The sequence below is a fragment of the Xenopus laevis genome, chromosome 1L (assembly GCF_017654675.1).
Source record: "Xenopus laevis strain J_2021 chromosome 1L, Xenopus_laevis_v10.1, whole genome shotgun sequence".
NCBI lineage: Eukaryota > Metazoa > Chordata > Amphibia > Anura > Pipidae > Xenopus > Xenopus laevis.
Window position 1 is genome coordinate 122,770,279 of NC_054371.1, and position 16,030 is coordinate 122,786,308.

At 36.6% G+C, this 16,030-nt stretch overlaps 1 protein-coding gene across 1 annotated transcript in view; it reads right to left on the reverse strand.

Annotated features, from left to right (window-relative positions):
- Positions 1 to 447: 447 nt before the first annotated feature.
- mau2.L (MAU2, sister chromatid cohesion factor L homeolog) overlaps positions 448 to 16,030 on the reverse strand; it is a 33,047-nt gene continuing 17,464 nt past the window's right edge. Inside the window, exons 11-19 of the mRNA XM_041563154.1 lie at positions 15,952 to 16,029; positions 15,749 to 15,814; positions 15,438 to 15,521; positions 13,466 to 13,515; positions 10,961 to 11,038; positions 10,677 to 10,788; positions 6,908 to 6,998; positions 6,575 to 6,702; positions 448 to 5,805 (exon numbers count right to left, since the gene is read on the reverse strand). Of these exons, the coding sequence (XP_041419088.1) occupies positions 5,731 to 5,805; positions 6,575 to 6,702; positions 6,908 to 6,998; positions 10,677 to 10,788; positions 10,961 to 11,038; positions 13,466 to 13,515; positions 15,438 to 15,521; positions 15,749 to 15,814; positions 15,952 to 16,029 (762 nt within the window). The 3' untranslated portion in view covers positions 448 to 5,730. The remainder of the gene's footprint in view (positions 5,806 to 6,574; positions 6,703 to 6,907; positions 6,999 to 10,676; positions 10,789 to 10,960; positions 11,039 to 13,465; positions 13,516 to 15,437; positions 15,522 to 15,748; positions 15,815 to 15,951; position 16,030) is intronic.

The following is a 16,030-nucleotide window of genomic DNA, read 5'->3' on the forward strand; positions in this document are numbered from 1 at the left end:
GCTAATTCTAAGCAACTTTAAAATGTTCTTGCTTTAAAATGGGGGTCAGACACCATCTAAAAAAACAAATACTCTGTGAGGCTACACATTAATTGTTATTGCTACTTTGTATTACTTTATCTATCTATCCACCCCTCCTATTCATGTGCTAGAGACAAATCAATTCATGGTTGCTAGGGTAATTTTGTCCCTAGCAACCAGGATGCTGAAATTGCAAACTGGAGTGTTGCTGAATAGAAAGCTCAAAGCCACAAATAATAAACAGTGAAAACCAATTGCAAATTGTCTCAGAATATCACGCTCTACAAGCATACTAAAAGTTAATTTAAAGGTGAATAATCCCTTTAAAGTGCAAATATTAGCACTAAAACAGCAATACCCAGGACAGCGGAGTAAAGGGAATATCCCCTTTTGTATGAAAAACAAGAATACAAAATACACCTGTAATCCTGAGATGTAGTTTTGATTTTATTTTCTATACAAACATCTTTACACTATCTACAGAAAGTAAAGCAGAGAATCAATAGTTGGAATAAATTCAAAACAACACTAAATTAAAACTTTAAAAGAACTGTACAAGTGATTTGCCCATTAGGGAATAGGGCAAACCAATCAGAGTAAAGCAAGTCGACTTTAACACAAGATACATAAATTAAAATGTCTAAATTCTGTTATCCCTCTGAGACGGATTTTATTGCAATATATTTTTGCCACTGCAACAATCTGCAATATAATTAGGACTGTAGCTAGAGGTTGAAAGATTTAGCTAAAGGCAAACGATATCATGTAAGTGTGGTCTAGCTATCTAGATTGTAATGCAAGTCTCGCATCAGAAGATTTTTTTTTTTATTTAATAGCAATGAGTTTTCTTTGGCAAATAGCAGCAACAAATCAAACAGTTTTGTTCTCAATCACTTGCTACTGCTGACAAATGGTATCTCCAGAAGTAAATTATACATTTGTTGCCTGAAGACATGTTAGTGTTTCCAGACCAGTGTGCAGAGGACACCACTGCAAGACTGTATGCGGGTCCTTCCCTGTATCTAAAAACTCAAGAGCATTTAAACTAGGGATGCACCGAATCCAGTATTCAGTTCTGGATTTGGCCTTTTTCAGCAGGATTCGGATTCGTCGAATCCTTCTGCCTGTCTGAACAGAATTTGCAAATTAGGGACGGGGAGGCAAATCACGTGACTTTGTCACAAAACAAGGAAGTAAAAAATGTTTTCCCCTTCCCACCCCTAAATTGCATATGTAAATTAGGAATTGGATTCGGTTCAGTATTTGGCCTAATCTTTCGCAAAGTATTTACAAAATAGTGGATTTGGTGCATCCCTAATTTAAACTGAAAACCATTGGACCATAATGCCACTGCAGTCTGGGAAGTTCTGGCCTCACAGGTGTGCCATACATGTGCTGATCTAAGTTGTCCACTATGGAAAGTGATTGGAGAGGGCTCCATGTGATTTGTAACCACTACTTTTTCTAAAGAAAAGTCACAGCTACTGAGAATATAAATCTTCTTATGCGTAATTACCCCCCCCCCCAGGATGTTTCAGACTCACAGGCTTGCAGGTACTGCAAACTGTTGGAAGATAGATTTTCCAATAGATGGTGAACCACCAGAAGCAGTGTACTAAAAGAAAGATCATTTTGATAACATTAACAAATATAAGCGTGCAAAGGAATGTCTAACATTTTCAGCTCTCACCTACATGTCCTCCAGTACAACACAATGACCCTCTAGGCACACATCCAACAGGCAAATACGAATTCTTCTGCAATTTAACCAAAACTCAACAGTCCATGCAGAAGCTAAACAATAGGAAAATCTGTGCCACAAACCCTTTAGCAATAAAGATCTGTGTCTCCAAAGATGCCCCAGTAGCTCCCCATTTTCTTTTCTGCTGATTCACTGCACATGCTCTGTGCTGCTGTCACTTACTGAGCTTAGGGACCAACTCACAATACACTGAATATATATTTAATATAAACGTCACAATAGAAGGTTGATTAGCAAATGCTGGTTACTGGCACACGGCAGCGCAGAAAACACTAACGGCATGGCTATATCGGGGGTAATTCGAACGTTCGGCCGAACGATCGAATTACGATACGCCAAGGGGCTCCGAAGGGTTGGTCGGTTAAAAATCAAACCTTCCCGTTCGATATCGTGGACAGATATCGATCAGGAAGACCCGTCGGAAGCCCCCATCCACGGGCAGATAAGCTTTCAAATTGGTCCAAAAGACCGATATCGGCAGCTTTATCTGCCAGTGTATGGCCACCATTAACATCAGCTTAAGCTATTGGATTTTGTCAGTAATATAAATTCTATCATTATGTAAAACTTAAAAAGAAAAATTTATAAAAACAGGCCTAACTTTACATTTCTGTGTTTTAATCCCCTCCCCTCTAAATGTGGCATAGAACTGTGGAACACATTTGTTTAACATTTAAAAGGACCATCAGTTCTCAATATATTGAAAACCGAGATAAATTTAAAGTATAAAGCTGGCCATACATATGGAGAGGTCGAGGTTTTGGTGAGGTTGCCAAACGAGCGGATTGGGTGATCTGATAATGGGCCCTAGGGCCCAATCATTGGATCAAAACGACGAGGTTGGATCGAGGACTTCTACCAATTGATGCGGTCCTTGATCTGATGGGATTTTTAAGCCCAGCCGATCGACATCTACCCGACTTTTGGCTAGATATCTATCATGGAAACCCGTCAGGAGGGGCCAATAAGCTGCTGACATAATCGGTCGACAGCTTATATCTGCCCGTGTATGGGGTCCTTAACTTAATTCATGATGTCAGTGTAAAAATACCTAATGCGAAAGGTACTGTTTTATTATTACAGAGAAAATTTGGTTTATTTGGAAAAAATGGAGTTTATGGGAGACAGCCTTTCCGTAATTCAGAGCTTTCTAGATAATGGGTTTCCGGATAACTGATCCCATACCTGTACCTCATTACTTGTCCTTTACTTTTGTAAAATTTTCAATTTTTCTCTCCATGAAAATCAAAAATATGTATTAAAAAAAAAAAGAATATTAAAAGTCACCTTGGAATCCACTGACCTGTGACATGACCCCAGGGCAGTTATTAGAATAATCATCTTAATTCCCCATTGGTCCATCCTTTGGCCAGGCTGCCCTAAATATGGCGTATGAAACTTCACTTTGTACAAAGCATGTATGGCTGGACACGAGGAAACAGATATTGGCAAAAGACTTGGATATCGGTCATCTATTCGATAGGACAAGATGGAAAATTTTGATCTGGCGCCATTGAACGCTCCTGCTGAATCGTCAGATAGAGGTAGAATTCTATTGTTTCCAACTGTATATCTGATGATTCAGCTCTTAACGTTTCAACAATCTTTCCTGCGACCAATGGTCGTAATTGTAACCTGTATGGCCATCTTTAGATGTTTACAGGTGTAGCATTGTTTCAACCAAATAATATAAGAACTTTCATGACATCCAAACTTTGTTTTCAGGTGTTTCAAGCAGAGCAAATAGGCATTGGCCCCAAACCATACTCTTAACTTGTTTTCAAACAGAGTTCCCACCAGAGGGGCCAGCCCCACAGTTTTGAATGACTACTTCTATTACTCATAACAGTTATAGTACAAATTACTTTGTTTTAGTTTAAAACAAAATAACACCAACATTTCTACAAGCCCCACAGTGTAAGCCATACTGGGATAGTATATGTGCAAACACTATAAAGTGGTCATAATTCATTTAGAGCTTAGAGCACAGGAGGAAGATAAGATTGCAAAGTAATATACTGTTCATGGAGGGAAACTAAGTTATATTAAGAGCCTTCTTCCGGAAGGAGAAATAAAACTCCAAATACTTACAATTCCACTCAAAGTTCTTATCCTAACCCACAGAGAATGCAACTAAAACTGGTGATATAAGGCTGATAGCACACGGAGCATATTTATCACCTCTGACTATGGAGATCAGACTGGCCATCCATATAGATATCTTCTTTTTATTCAGTTGAACGGGAAATGCACTTTATTGGCACACACTTGTGCCAGTCGGCAGAAAAAATACTTAGTAAGTTTCCTATTGTGTTTCCACCTCTGCAGTGAGAATGTCCAGTGTGTCTGAGCGTAGGCTGGCGGCACAAGGTATGCTTTTCAGGCAGCTGAAGGATATCTAAAATTGAATGGGAAAACAATTCTAAAAAAGTAACATATCGCAAGAGGCACTGCATCTACTTTTCCAGATTGCATTTAAAGGTGGAAAAAGCCTGCTGCTAGATGATGCATGAAGTTGCCATATCTATATACACAAAATGGAAACTAAGCAACCACAGCTCTTCATGACATCACAGCATCAGCAAAAAGGGCCCATGAAACACTGAATTAGATTTATGTCAAAATTGGCAAAAATACTGTAGAAATTAGAAAGTAGATTATTCTACACATTTATCATATATGCTGTAAATTAGTTTTAAAACAAGAAAAAAAAACATGCACCTTTAGGGAGCTGAAGCAGCTACCTTTAAAGTGCCATTTACAAGTCAGTTTGCATGACAAACACAAAATGAGACCTATTAAGGGTGCAACAGAACAGATTTCCTATATACCTCTAATGTATTTGCCTGTTGGACGTGTGACTAAAACAATCTGTGCCTGTAACCTAAAACATTATCATGGAGAGAAAATGCAGCATAAACAAATTTTCCCATAGACACTAATGTATAACCAAACGCTTTACCACAGATCTGCAAAGGATAGTGTAAAATTAATATATACGTAATAGGGGAAGAAAACTGAATAACAAAGGAAAGGTCTTGAAAAGGGCTTTAAAAAAAAATCTTCAGGTTACAATACTTACAGGTTTCTTCATGATAAATAAAAAAGGATCATAGGAGTAATTACTGATAATTTAAAAAGTCAAACCTCAATTACGGCTTCTATTTTTTTTGCTACTGAACATCTCAACATACTTTTTAGAGAGTCCTGAAACATTAACCCCTTTTCATGACCACACCATAGCTGTTCCTTTGCTTGGGATGCCAAGAAAATTAGTGGTATCTTGGCATATTTGGTGTCTCCCATCTAAGGCTTTACTCCAACCCAAAAAAAAACTATATCCAAGTCTCAAAAAGATTCCTATCCCCTGTACATATTACATATTGATACAAAAAAACAAAAAAGTGTTAAGGGAAAACTAGGTCCCTCACAAAACCGTAATTCGGTAAGTAGAAAAGTCTTAACATTGATAAATTTAATATATATATTTATGAATATAAAACAAGCTAAAAATGCCCTTCTCTGTTACATCTGTTAGGGAGGAGGGATACAAATACAATGAAGGCAGGTGTCAAACAGGATGCCAATTTGTAAGACCTTCCTCTAATTTTTTTTTAGTGCTGTAGGGGAGGTGTATCCTCAACACACCATAGACATGAGGATTAACCCGGCAACTCCTGCATATTGGAGTGTGTTCCAACAGGTAGATCTGCCTCCAAACGTGTCTCTGAAAAGTGACCCAATGAAGTTTGTTTCACTCTGTGTACGGATTGCCATTTGGGATCTAGAACAGTATCCAAACAAATCCAGAAGTGATGTGCTGAAGTATAGCAGTGCTTCCAATAATTGATTTCTGGGTTTTTTTGTACAAACTCTCTAAAATCAGTATATGGCGGTGTTTGAGTGAATGCTGGATAAGTCTTAGCATTGCACTGGGGTTGCCACTCTCACAAAAGGCTGGCCAAGCTGGTGGTGGGCCCATTCTGCGCTTGAAACTGTACTGGAGGAGAGCCATCTGTCCACTGAAAGGGGTAAAAAAAAAAAAAAAAAAGTTTTAGCAGTTATTCAAGGCTTTGTATGTCAAAATGATATTGCAGTCTCCCGCACTACTGTACTGGAATACTGGTGTTATTATATGCTTTTCTGCCTTTCACAATCAAAAACAAGCAGAAAAGCTTATAATGTTATCTATCCAATATACCCAAGCAACAGATTTACAGGTGAAACTGTTTTATTTAACATAAGTTCAATTAATAGGGCTTGTTCCGAACACAGTTTGTGCCTGCTGTTTTAGTCATGAAAAAATCTATGGGTTTTGTAATTTCCTGAGCTAAACAGGTCACATGGGGAAATTGAAGCAACTCAATCTTTAGTTCTTGCAAAGTAGATAATAAGATCACCAGTGCACAAAACCTCCCTGGACTTGTGCTAACAAAACAGTCACAACAGAGGGTGAAGGGGTGGTGGTTGTACATTGGTAACTGTGAGGTAGCCAATGAGATTACTAAACATGGAGTAGCTTCACTTTCCCATTTGCTCTCTTTAGCTTAAGTACCAATTACCTTTTTTCACGCACAACTACCCTTCTGGTTAAGTCTGAGACTGCTTTATTTTGGAAATTAAATATTTTTTGTTTACTTTCATGTAAAATATTCAAACACATTAAACCACTCTAAGAGGTCTCCAATCTAGTTATAAAGCAGAGAAGGGCACACAGTGCTATTGATGTCCTTATGAAAGAAAGGGAAGACATTTATTCCAGCCTCAGAACATGGTAACTCAGATACACACCGTGATCAAATTGTGTTCAGGAAGACTGCAAGCTTCAATGTGATCCTGGAGAAGCTGCTGGGAGAAGTTTTGGTGCATTTGGGCTGCTTCATGTGCGTCAATATTATTACCACAAGCCTTGTTTAAATCTTCCCAAGTAAAAAGAAAAAAATTGGTTAACATTCATTCACATCTTAACGCATCAAGTCTGATGTGCACACCCTAAGTTAAGTATAGGGTCATAGTCTATGATTCATCGATACATTTGTTCTTAATGTAGTTTTATACCAGTGTGCACTCGAGGAACACAAGGGGGTTAAGGCAAACAAATTAAATAATGTACATAAAATTTACCTCTTAAGAGAGCAGAAGACCAGAGCTGTACAGACATGTCTGGAATCTTGCTTGCCAACTGCATGGCTGGGACTACCATATTGTTACTTTCCTGGAAAAAGACATGTTAAATTATCAGCTGCCACTGTCTCATACTAAGTACAAATAGAACACTGTAAAACTAGAAACACATTGCATGGACAATATGAATAGCTCTTGTGGACCTTAAGATGAAAACAAAACTAAAAAGTTGCCCTTTTAACAGTGCTGCTTCCCTAGTTTAAGTTATCTATAACCCCTCTCTCACTCCGCATGGGTGTAAGGAATTTTTATATACACACACACTTCCAAACGCTTGCACTCGAAACCAGTCTTTCAGCTTACTCCAGGTTCTAGGGCAAAATTCTATGTAATTCTTCAAAGGACCTGCACACCGATTTTGTGAAAATATTTAGTTTAATTCATACTTGTCATTCCAACGTTTCGGCCCCCATTAGGGCCTTTATCAAGGATAAAGGCCCTAATGAGGGCTGAAACGTTGGAATCACAAGTATAAATTAAACTAAATATTTTCACAAAATCGGTGTGCAGGTCCTTTGAAGATTATATATATATATATATATATATATATATATATATATATATATATATATATATATATATATATATATATATATATATATATATATATAAATAAATATGTGTTGAAATACATTGGTATAAATTAATCTGCTCAGTCTGAAATCCTGCATCTGTGTATTCGAAGACTAAGCAATCAATCAGAGCTATACTGCGGAAAGTGCTCTTTCCCAGCTGGCTGAGGAAGTTGCCTTTTAAAGCAATAATCTGGCCATACAAAAAGTTGGGCAGGTTCCTACTGATCTATTTAGGCAGCCACTACTCTCACTCCGCATGGGTGTAAGGAATTTTTATATACACACACACTTCCAAACGCTTGCACTCGAAACCAGTCTTTCAGCTTACTCCAGGTTCTAGGGCAAAATTCTATGTAATTCTTCAAAGGACCTGCACACCGATTTTGTGAAAATATTTAGTTTAATTCATACTTGTCATTCCAACGTTTCGGCCCCCATTAGGGCCTTTATCAAGGATAAAGGCCCTAATGAGGGCTGAAACGTTGGAATCACAAGTATAAATTAAACTAAATATTTTCACAAAATCGGTGTGCAGGTCCTTTGAAGATTATATATATATATATATATATATATATATATATATATATATATATATATATATATATATATATATATATATATATATATATATATATATATATATATATATATAAATAAATATGTGTTGAAATACATTGGTATAAATTAATCTGCTCAGTCTGAAATCCTGCATCTGTGTATTCGAAGACTAAGCAATCAATCAGAGCTATACTGCGGAAAGTGCTCTTTCCCAGCTGGCTGAGGAAGTTGCCTTTTAAAGCAATAATCTGGCCATACAAAAAGTTGGGCAGGTTCCTACTGATCTATTTAGGCAGCCATACTTAGTGCGTCTCCACATACTCTTGACTTCCATTAGCCAGAGTAAGTGAAATTTAGAAAAAATTAAAACAAGAACATTTATTTTTACTTTTTCAATCTATGGATCGATGGCCTGCTTCTTCGTTGTCTGCTACCACACAGGGCAGAATTTCAATAAAAAAACAGATCATCATCATTTATTTATATAGTGCCGACAAGATACGCAGTGCTTTACCTTAGTTATAACAAACAGGGAATAAATGGTGGATAACAAACAAGGGTTACAGAGTACAATAGGATTAGAGGGCCCTACAATTAGAGTTTACAAACTAAAGGTTAGAGTACAATTGAGACATTAGGATTTTAGAAACCATTTTGTGATTTATGATATTGATTAATTAAGGTACATTGAATAAGCTTCTTTAAGCAGGTGGGTCTTTAAGGAGCGCTTGAAAATTTGGAAAGAAGGAGAAAGCTCGAGGCAGAGAGTTCCAGAGAAAAGCAGACACCCAAGAGAAGTCTTGTAGACGAGAATGGGCAGAAGTAATGAGAGGAGAAGCGAGGCAAAGATCAGAAGTAGAGCAATGGTTTCGTGAAGGAGTGTATCTGGAGATCAGAGATGAAATATAGGGAGGGGCTTCATTATTAAGGGCCTTGAATGTGTGTGTTAGTAATTTGAATTTAATTCTAGAGGAGATTGGGAGCCAGTGAAGGGACATTCATATGATGTTCAACTGATGTTAAGTGGTGAAATAGATAAATGAGTTTAGCAGCCACATTTAGAACAGATTGGAGTTGTGAAAGGTGACTTGTTGGAATACCTGCAAGGAGTAGGTTGCAGTAATCAAGGCTGGAGATGATGAGCGACTGAATCAATGTTTTAGTTGATTCTGAACTGAGATATGGTCATATTCGGGCAATGTTACGCAGTTGAATACGACAAGATTTTGCAAGTGTTTGAATGTGTGGTGAAAAAGACAGATGTGAGTCTAAGATAACTCCTAGGCAGCGTGCCTGTGTGATGGAATGAAAGGTGGTGGTGTTTACTGTGAGTGATAACTGAGGGACAGGGGAAGATCTTGGAGGAAATATAATGAGTTCTGTTTTAGAAAGGTTCAGTTTCAGGTGGCGCTGTGACATCCAGGAGGAGACAGCAGAGAGACAATCTGTAACTTGGGAAAGGACAGAATTAGAAAGATCAGGAGTGGACAAGTAGAGTTGGGTGCCACCAGCATAAAGGTGATACCGAAGTCCAAACGACTGAATACGTTTTCCTAGCGATAGAGCGAGAACAGCAGGGGGCCTAGAACAGAGCCTTGAGGAACTCCGACAGAGAGAGGGAATGTAGTAGAAGTAGAGTTAGAGAAGGCAACTTTAAAGGAACGGTCAGACAGATAAGATGTAAACCATGAAAGAGCAGTGTTACGAATGCCAGCTGAGTATAGAATGTCTAGGAGGAGTGTGTGGTCAATTGTGTCAAAGGCTGCAGAGAAATCTAGAAGGATGAGTATGGAATAGTGACCTTTAGACTTTGCCAGTGGAAGAACATTGGTTACTTTGGTGAGTGCAGTTTCAGTCGAGTGTGATGGGCGGAAGCCAGATTGCAGGGGGTCGAGAAGGGAGTTGTGAGTGAGATGCTGGATCAGGCGTTTGTAAACAAGCCTTTCTAGTAATTTGGATGCGAATGGAAGAAGGGAAACCGGACGATAGTTAGCGGGAGAGCTGGGATCAAGGGAAGGTTTTTTGAGGATAGGAGTGATTAGTGCTTGTTTGTATAAGGATGGAAAAGTACCAGTAGAGAGTGGAAGATTAAATAGGTAGGTAAGTGCAGTGTATCAGAGATTGGATAGAGGAGGTGAGAGGGTAAGGGGTCAAGGGAACAGGTTGTGGGTTTTGAGCAGGCTAGAAGTTTGCTAACTTCATCTAGTGTTGCAGGGGTGAAGGAGTGCAAAACGGTGTGTGTGTGTGTGTGTGTCCAACCACATCATTGCCTGGTTTACCTGTACCGTGTGAACTTAAAAAAAACTTGAAATGTCTGCCCTAGTACAATTGGTATAGGCAAATCTGTTTAAATCTGGATCCTAACTTGAATATTACCATGTACTTCTTGGGAGGATACAGTACTTAAACATATCCAGAAAACTTTGAGTTAGTGAATCCTTGAATAGTGAACACAACACAGCATTTAAAAAGTGTGGATAAAGACACAATAAATTGAGAGAGATAGAAAGTTGGTCTTTCATAGTTATGAATATAGAAGAAAATTAAATTCAGCAAGGTTCAAAGGGAACACCTACCCTGTGGTTCCCCAGAACATAAAATATGTGGCCTAAAAGAACCAAGGAGCAAGCGGTCAGCCGGTTGAGATCCTCTGCATTTGACATTTTTAAGGTTTCACGTAGAAATCGCCTACAAGAGTAAAAAGAGGGATGGTGTAAATGGGCACTTGTTGTAAAAGGTAATAAAAAAAAAAATATATATATATATATATATATATATACATACATACATACATACATACATACATACATACACACACACACATACATACATATGTGTATATATACAAAAAATCACTTACTTTGCTTCATTATATCTGCCTTGGAAAAAAGAAAAGAGTCCCCGGATGTAGAAGGCCGCTGCACGGAGGCAGTGAGAACTAGAATGGAAATTGCAAATTATTTAGAAAAAAAAAAGTTGTTTCTGCTGTATAAATGTTACAGGGCAACCATTTTGAAGTAAAAAATAAAGTGGTATAATGGCGATACCTTTATTTGCTAACTAATATAATCACAGCAAGCTTTCAGAACATCAAAAAGACCAGGAACACTGGGAGTTTTAGTGAGTCAAAAGTCTATATTTTTAAAGTGCATATACAGCCAACGTTACGTTAGTTGCCCATATGCAATAATGTAAGTAAATATTTGGATATTAACAACATAGTCTCAGGGATGGCCCTTGAACTGTTTTGCTAGAATGACAAGATATGAATGTAACAATGGTTTTATCTATTCATCTTATTATATTTATTGCACAACTCACTTTTATCTAAGTAAGTAGCACATTAATTTTAATACAAATGTACATGGTATCTTATTTATCTTTAAATTGTTAGTGATAATGCACATGCACTTCAAGACATATGTATATACTTGGTTATAATGTTTGATGCACTAGTCACTTTAATTAGATGATGTAATTTCCTTAATTGATTAATCACCACTGGCTATTTAACTTTGTTGCAGTATGGGTGTGGTTGCCTTGAGAAAGGTCCCAGAGGGGACCGAAACGTAAAAATATAGACTTTTGACTTGTTTCACAAAAACTCCCAGTGTTGCTGGTCTTTTTGAATGCTACATTCAACAGTTAAAGCGGTGTGCCACCCTATGCACAAATATATTATATCTCTCTCTCATATATATGATATATATATATATATATATATATATATATATGATATATGATATATATATATATATATATATATATGATATAGATATGATAGAGATATATATATATATAATATATATATATATATATATATATATATATATATATATATGATATATATATATATGATATATATGATATATATCTCTATCTATCTATCTATCTAATCTATCTATATATATATATATATCTATGATATATATTATGATATATATCTATATATGATATATATCTATATATGATATATATATATGATAGAGATATATATCTAGATATATATCTATATATAGATATATATCTATATATAGATATATATCTATATATAGATATATATATATATAGATATATATATATATATATAAATATATATATATATATATATATATATAGATATATATATATATATATATATATATATATATATATATATATATATAATATCTATCTATCTCTATCTCTATATATACACACACACACACACACACACAAGCAACAACTCAACTTAATAGCTTAATGTGTGAAAGACACTACCGCCTTTTGCATACTTGTATTTCTAGAAAGAATTTTCACAATACCCACTGTAAATTTGGCAAGTTACTTAAGGGTCTTTTGGAAAATAACCATGCTAGAAGGTTTTTAGGCAGATCTATAGATGTAAGAAGTGATTATTTGTGTACACAAAAATATATATTATTGTTCCACCTAACAGATGATAGCTAAACTCTACATAATGAAGAACAATAATGGAGACTGTACCCCATGTTATTTTATCCACCTTCAAACAACTTTCTACTTTAGATGTGTGTGACAATTTTTCTAATATTGAAGTGTAAAGTGTCATTTTTCACCTTCTGAAGCAGCTCTGTAAACTGTTCTAAGTGGATACCTTTCTTATCTTTGTCCCTGCTGAGCAGAATCTCTGGGTTTTATCACAGGCAGCTGTTAGAATTGATACAATAGTTGCTAATACTCTAGAGATGCTACTGAGAAATGTATCAACTAAATGTGGCAAAATTTTAACAGTTTAGAGGCTGCACCTGAATTACTGAGCTGCCAGACTGAAACACCAGAGACACGAACATTAAACTTTAAACTTAGATTTTGGAAAAACAGTAAAAAATAATGGAAAGTGAAAAAAGTCTTTATTTCTGGGGAACAATCTAAAAACAACTGAATTGAAAAAAGTGTTTGGAAGGTGAACAACCCCTTTAATGGAAGAGTAAAGTTGTTTTTTTTATTGACTCTAGGCACCCCTCAGCAACATGGTTTATTCTTCTCTTTCATATTAATATGTTAGACAATCTCCAGTGGATTTAATCGCGATGATTATTTACCTGGGCTGATGCACTTTTTTAGGGGAAAAAAATCCACCAGCCTGGCTGGGGAAAAAAAAGTAGCACAGAGCCGCCATCTTAACTTTCCTAGGGATCCATTGGCAGTCTAAGTTACAACCTCCCATTACAATCTGTTGTAGGGTTCACACAAGTCCAAGGTTCAGTCCCTGTTTTTTGATGATTTTCCACATTACATTTAACAGAAAAGCAGTAGTCATATACAAATCATATTCTCTATTTCAATAAAAATGATATATATATATATATATCTATCTATCAATTGCATGCAAATAGCTTCTTACCTGACTGGAAAATTGTGATCTGGGTTAATTCTTTCTAGTAAACCATAAAGCTTGGGTGATGAGAATGGAGGGGGGAGAGGACAAAAAACACAGGTTATTTTATTAGGCATGTTATTGACAATGTTTATAATTTATACCATACAAATAAAGTATTTTACCTTTCTGATAAAAAAATAAAAAAAAGACACCCTCTATACACCTATGTAAAATAAATTGTCCCAAGTTCATAAATTAAGCCACAGTTAACATTGCTTCTATTTGTACATGCATGGATACTTGTTTCCAGAAAAAAAAGTTATTGGTCAACAATAAGAGGTTTTATAGGGGGGAAAAGAAACACACTGGGAATATGGAGAGGAGGATAAGTGTTATCAGACTATCAAGCATAGAATTAAGCTACTATATTGACTGCGTGTAATTCCTGCCCTCCAGACACTCACTCTCATATACAGAGTTCTCTCAGCTCTGATAATAATGCAATTTAATTTACTGAGGTTTAGGCCAGAGAGCTAGGTGTCCAGTGGGATGAGGTACAGGTTGACAATTTACTAAAGAAGCTTTTTAAGAGTTCCATATGTGCATGAGTGCAGGAAATAAACTAGAGAATTAAAATATCACCCCTCCTAAATGTTGCCACAACTGCACCAATGCTATTTTTAGGGGGGGGGGGGAAGAGATGCACTTGCCTGAGGACAATTAAAATAGCACCATGTTTCTTACCTTTCCCAGTTGTCTCTTGACAAGTTTAGCCTAACACACGAGTCCTGCATCAGGTCGGGTACCCGCACATTACCTGCAAAGCGGTCAGGTTTCAGGCAGAAATTCCCATCCCAGACACTGTGCAGGACTTTTGCATGCATAGTAGAGTAAAATTTTTAGATTTTTCCTCTACTGTGTATGCTCAAGTCCAAATCTGTGCTGGGAAATGTAAGAAAAACAGGTGCTGCTCCAATGTTCCCTCTTAATTCCTTCTCACTGTGTGCAAAAAAAAAAAAAAAGTTTTTGTGCGCACATTTTAAACTTGCATGCACAGTTTTAAAAAACTGTGTGCTGAGGTCAGAATTAATTAATTGTGCGGACCACAATTTGTTGTGTGCGCTGGTATCAAAATTTGTGTGCGCATGCACACCTTAGAGGGAACATTGTGTAGCTCTACTTTTCCTTCAGAACAGTACATTTTTCTTCAAAGTTATAACTCACAGAAACATTGCACAATGTGGCTTACTGGCAAAATTTAAAAAGAAAAAAAAAGGTATAAAGATTCAGTATCTGTGAGTGCTTTTGTCTTTTTCTATTTATGTGCAGTTTTAATGTGGCTGATAAAAAAAAAAATATAGTGCAGGCAGCTCTCCCATTTTCTATTAAAAACAAAATCGTTGTTGTATTATGTAGATCCTGGTACTTCCAAGCAGCTGAACCACATGTGAAATAGGTACCTGCATCTATGATCTCAAGCTTTCTTCACAAAGAACTTTAGTGTGTTTGTAAAAAAAAAAAAAAACAAGATAGTTCAATGTGGCGCACAGATAATATCATACAAAACAAATTTTTGTACGATATTCGGTGCATGTATGGTGGGAAACAAGCCGACCGATATCGGCAGAAGACTTGGATAACGGTCAGCTCGTCACTGGATGGAAAATTTTGCCTTTGCAGGCACCCGAACATTGGCCATTGTTAGTGCTGAATCGTCAGATACAGGTAGAATTCAATTGTTTTTACCTGTATATCCGACGATTCATCTCTACACGTGTTGATATGAACAATCTTTCCTGGAAAGATGGTAATTGTTATGTCTATGGCCACCTTAAAATGGTTCTCAATAACTAAAACATGCATACAAGTACAGTCACACAGGAAAGGGACAAAGGAAGGGGCACAAGAGAAGGACAAAATTAAATAAATTCTATTGTGGTTAGTGAATATTATTGGCATGGTGTGAATTAAAAAGAGAAGATATGAATCCACTTACCTCCTGGTGCCGGTTTCCCTCTCTGATGTAAACACTTGCTAAATTTGTCACTATAAATGTCCACAACTCCTGGTGCGTCGTGAGCTGAGGATATCAATGTAAAAATAGTTTATAAAGTGAACCACATACCATTTCTGCATTCACATGAGAACAACAGTACTTCATATTTTTTCCCTTCCAATGAATACCTCCCTACAGAAGAAAAGGCTGATGGCACTTTTCAAAGAAAATATATTAACTGCTTGCTAGATTTTATAAGAGGCTGCCAGCCTGGACCATTACAATGTAAAAATCTTAGGAAACATACTTACCCTTAGTGCTGTTGTGAACTGCGCTTCTGCATTATCCATGCAATTTACAGAAATACAGTATAAGCCCTAGGACACAAATACAATTACAATTTATTTTTATGCACACGCTATAAATATTTAAACAGAGCAAGCACTTGTGCACCACTACAAAAAAAAAACTAGACATAACTCATGATGTAGCTTCATCACTATTCAGGACTTACCAGTAACGTGTGGAGTTGAGCTGCATGGTTAGAGAACAGACGTGGAGACTGCTGGCAGAGCTGGCATAACTGGGATATC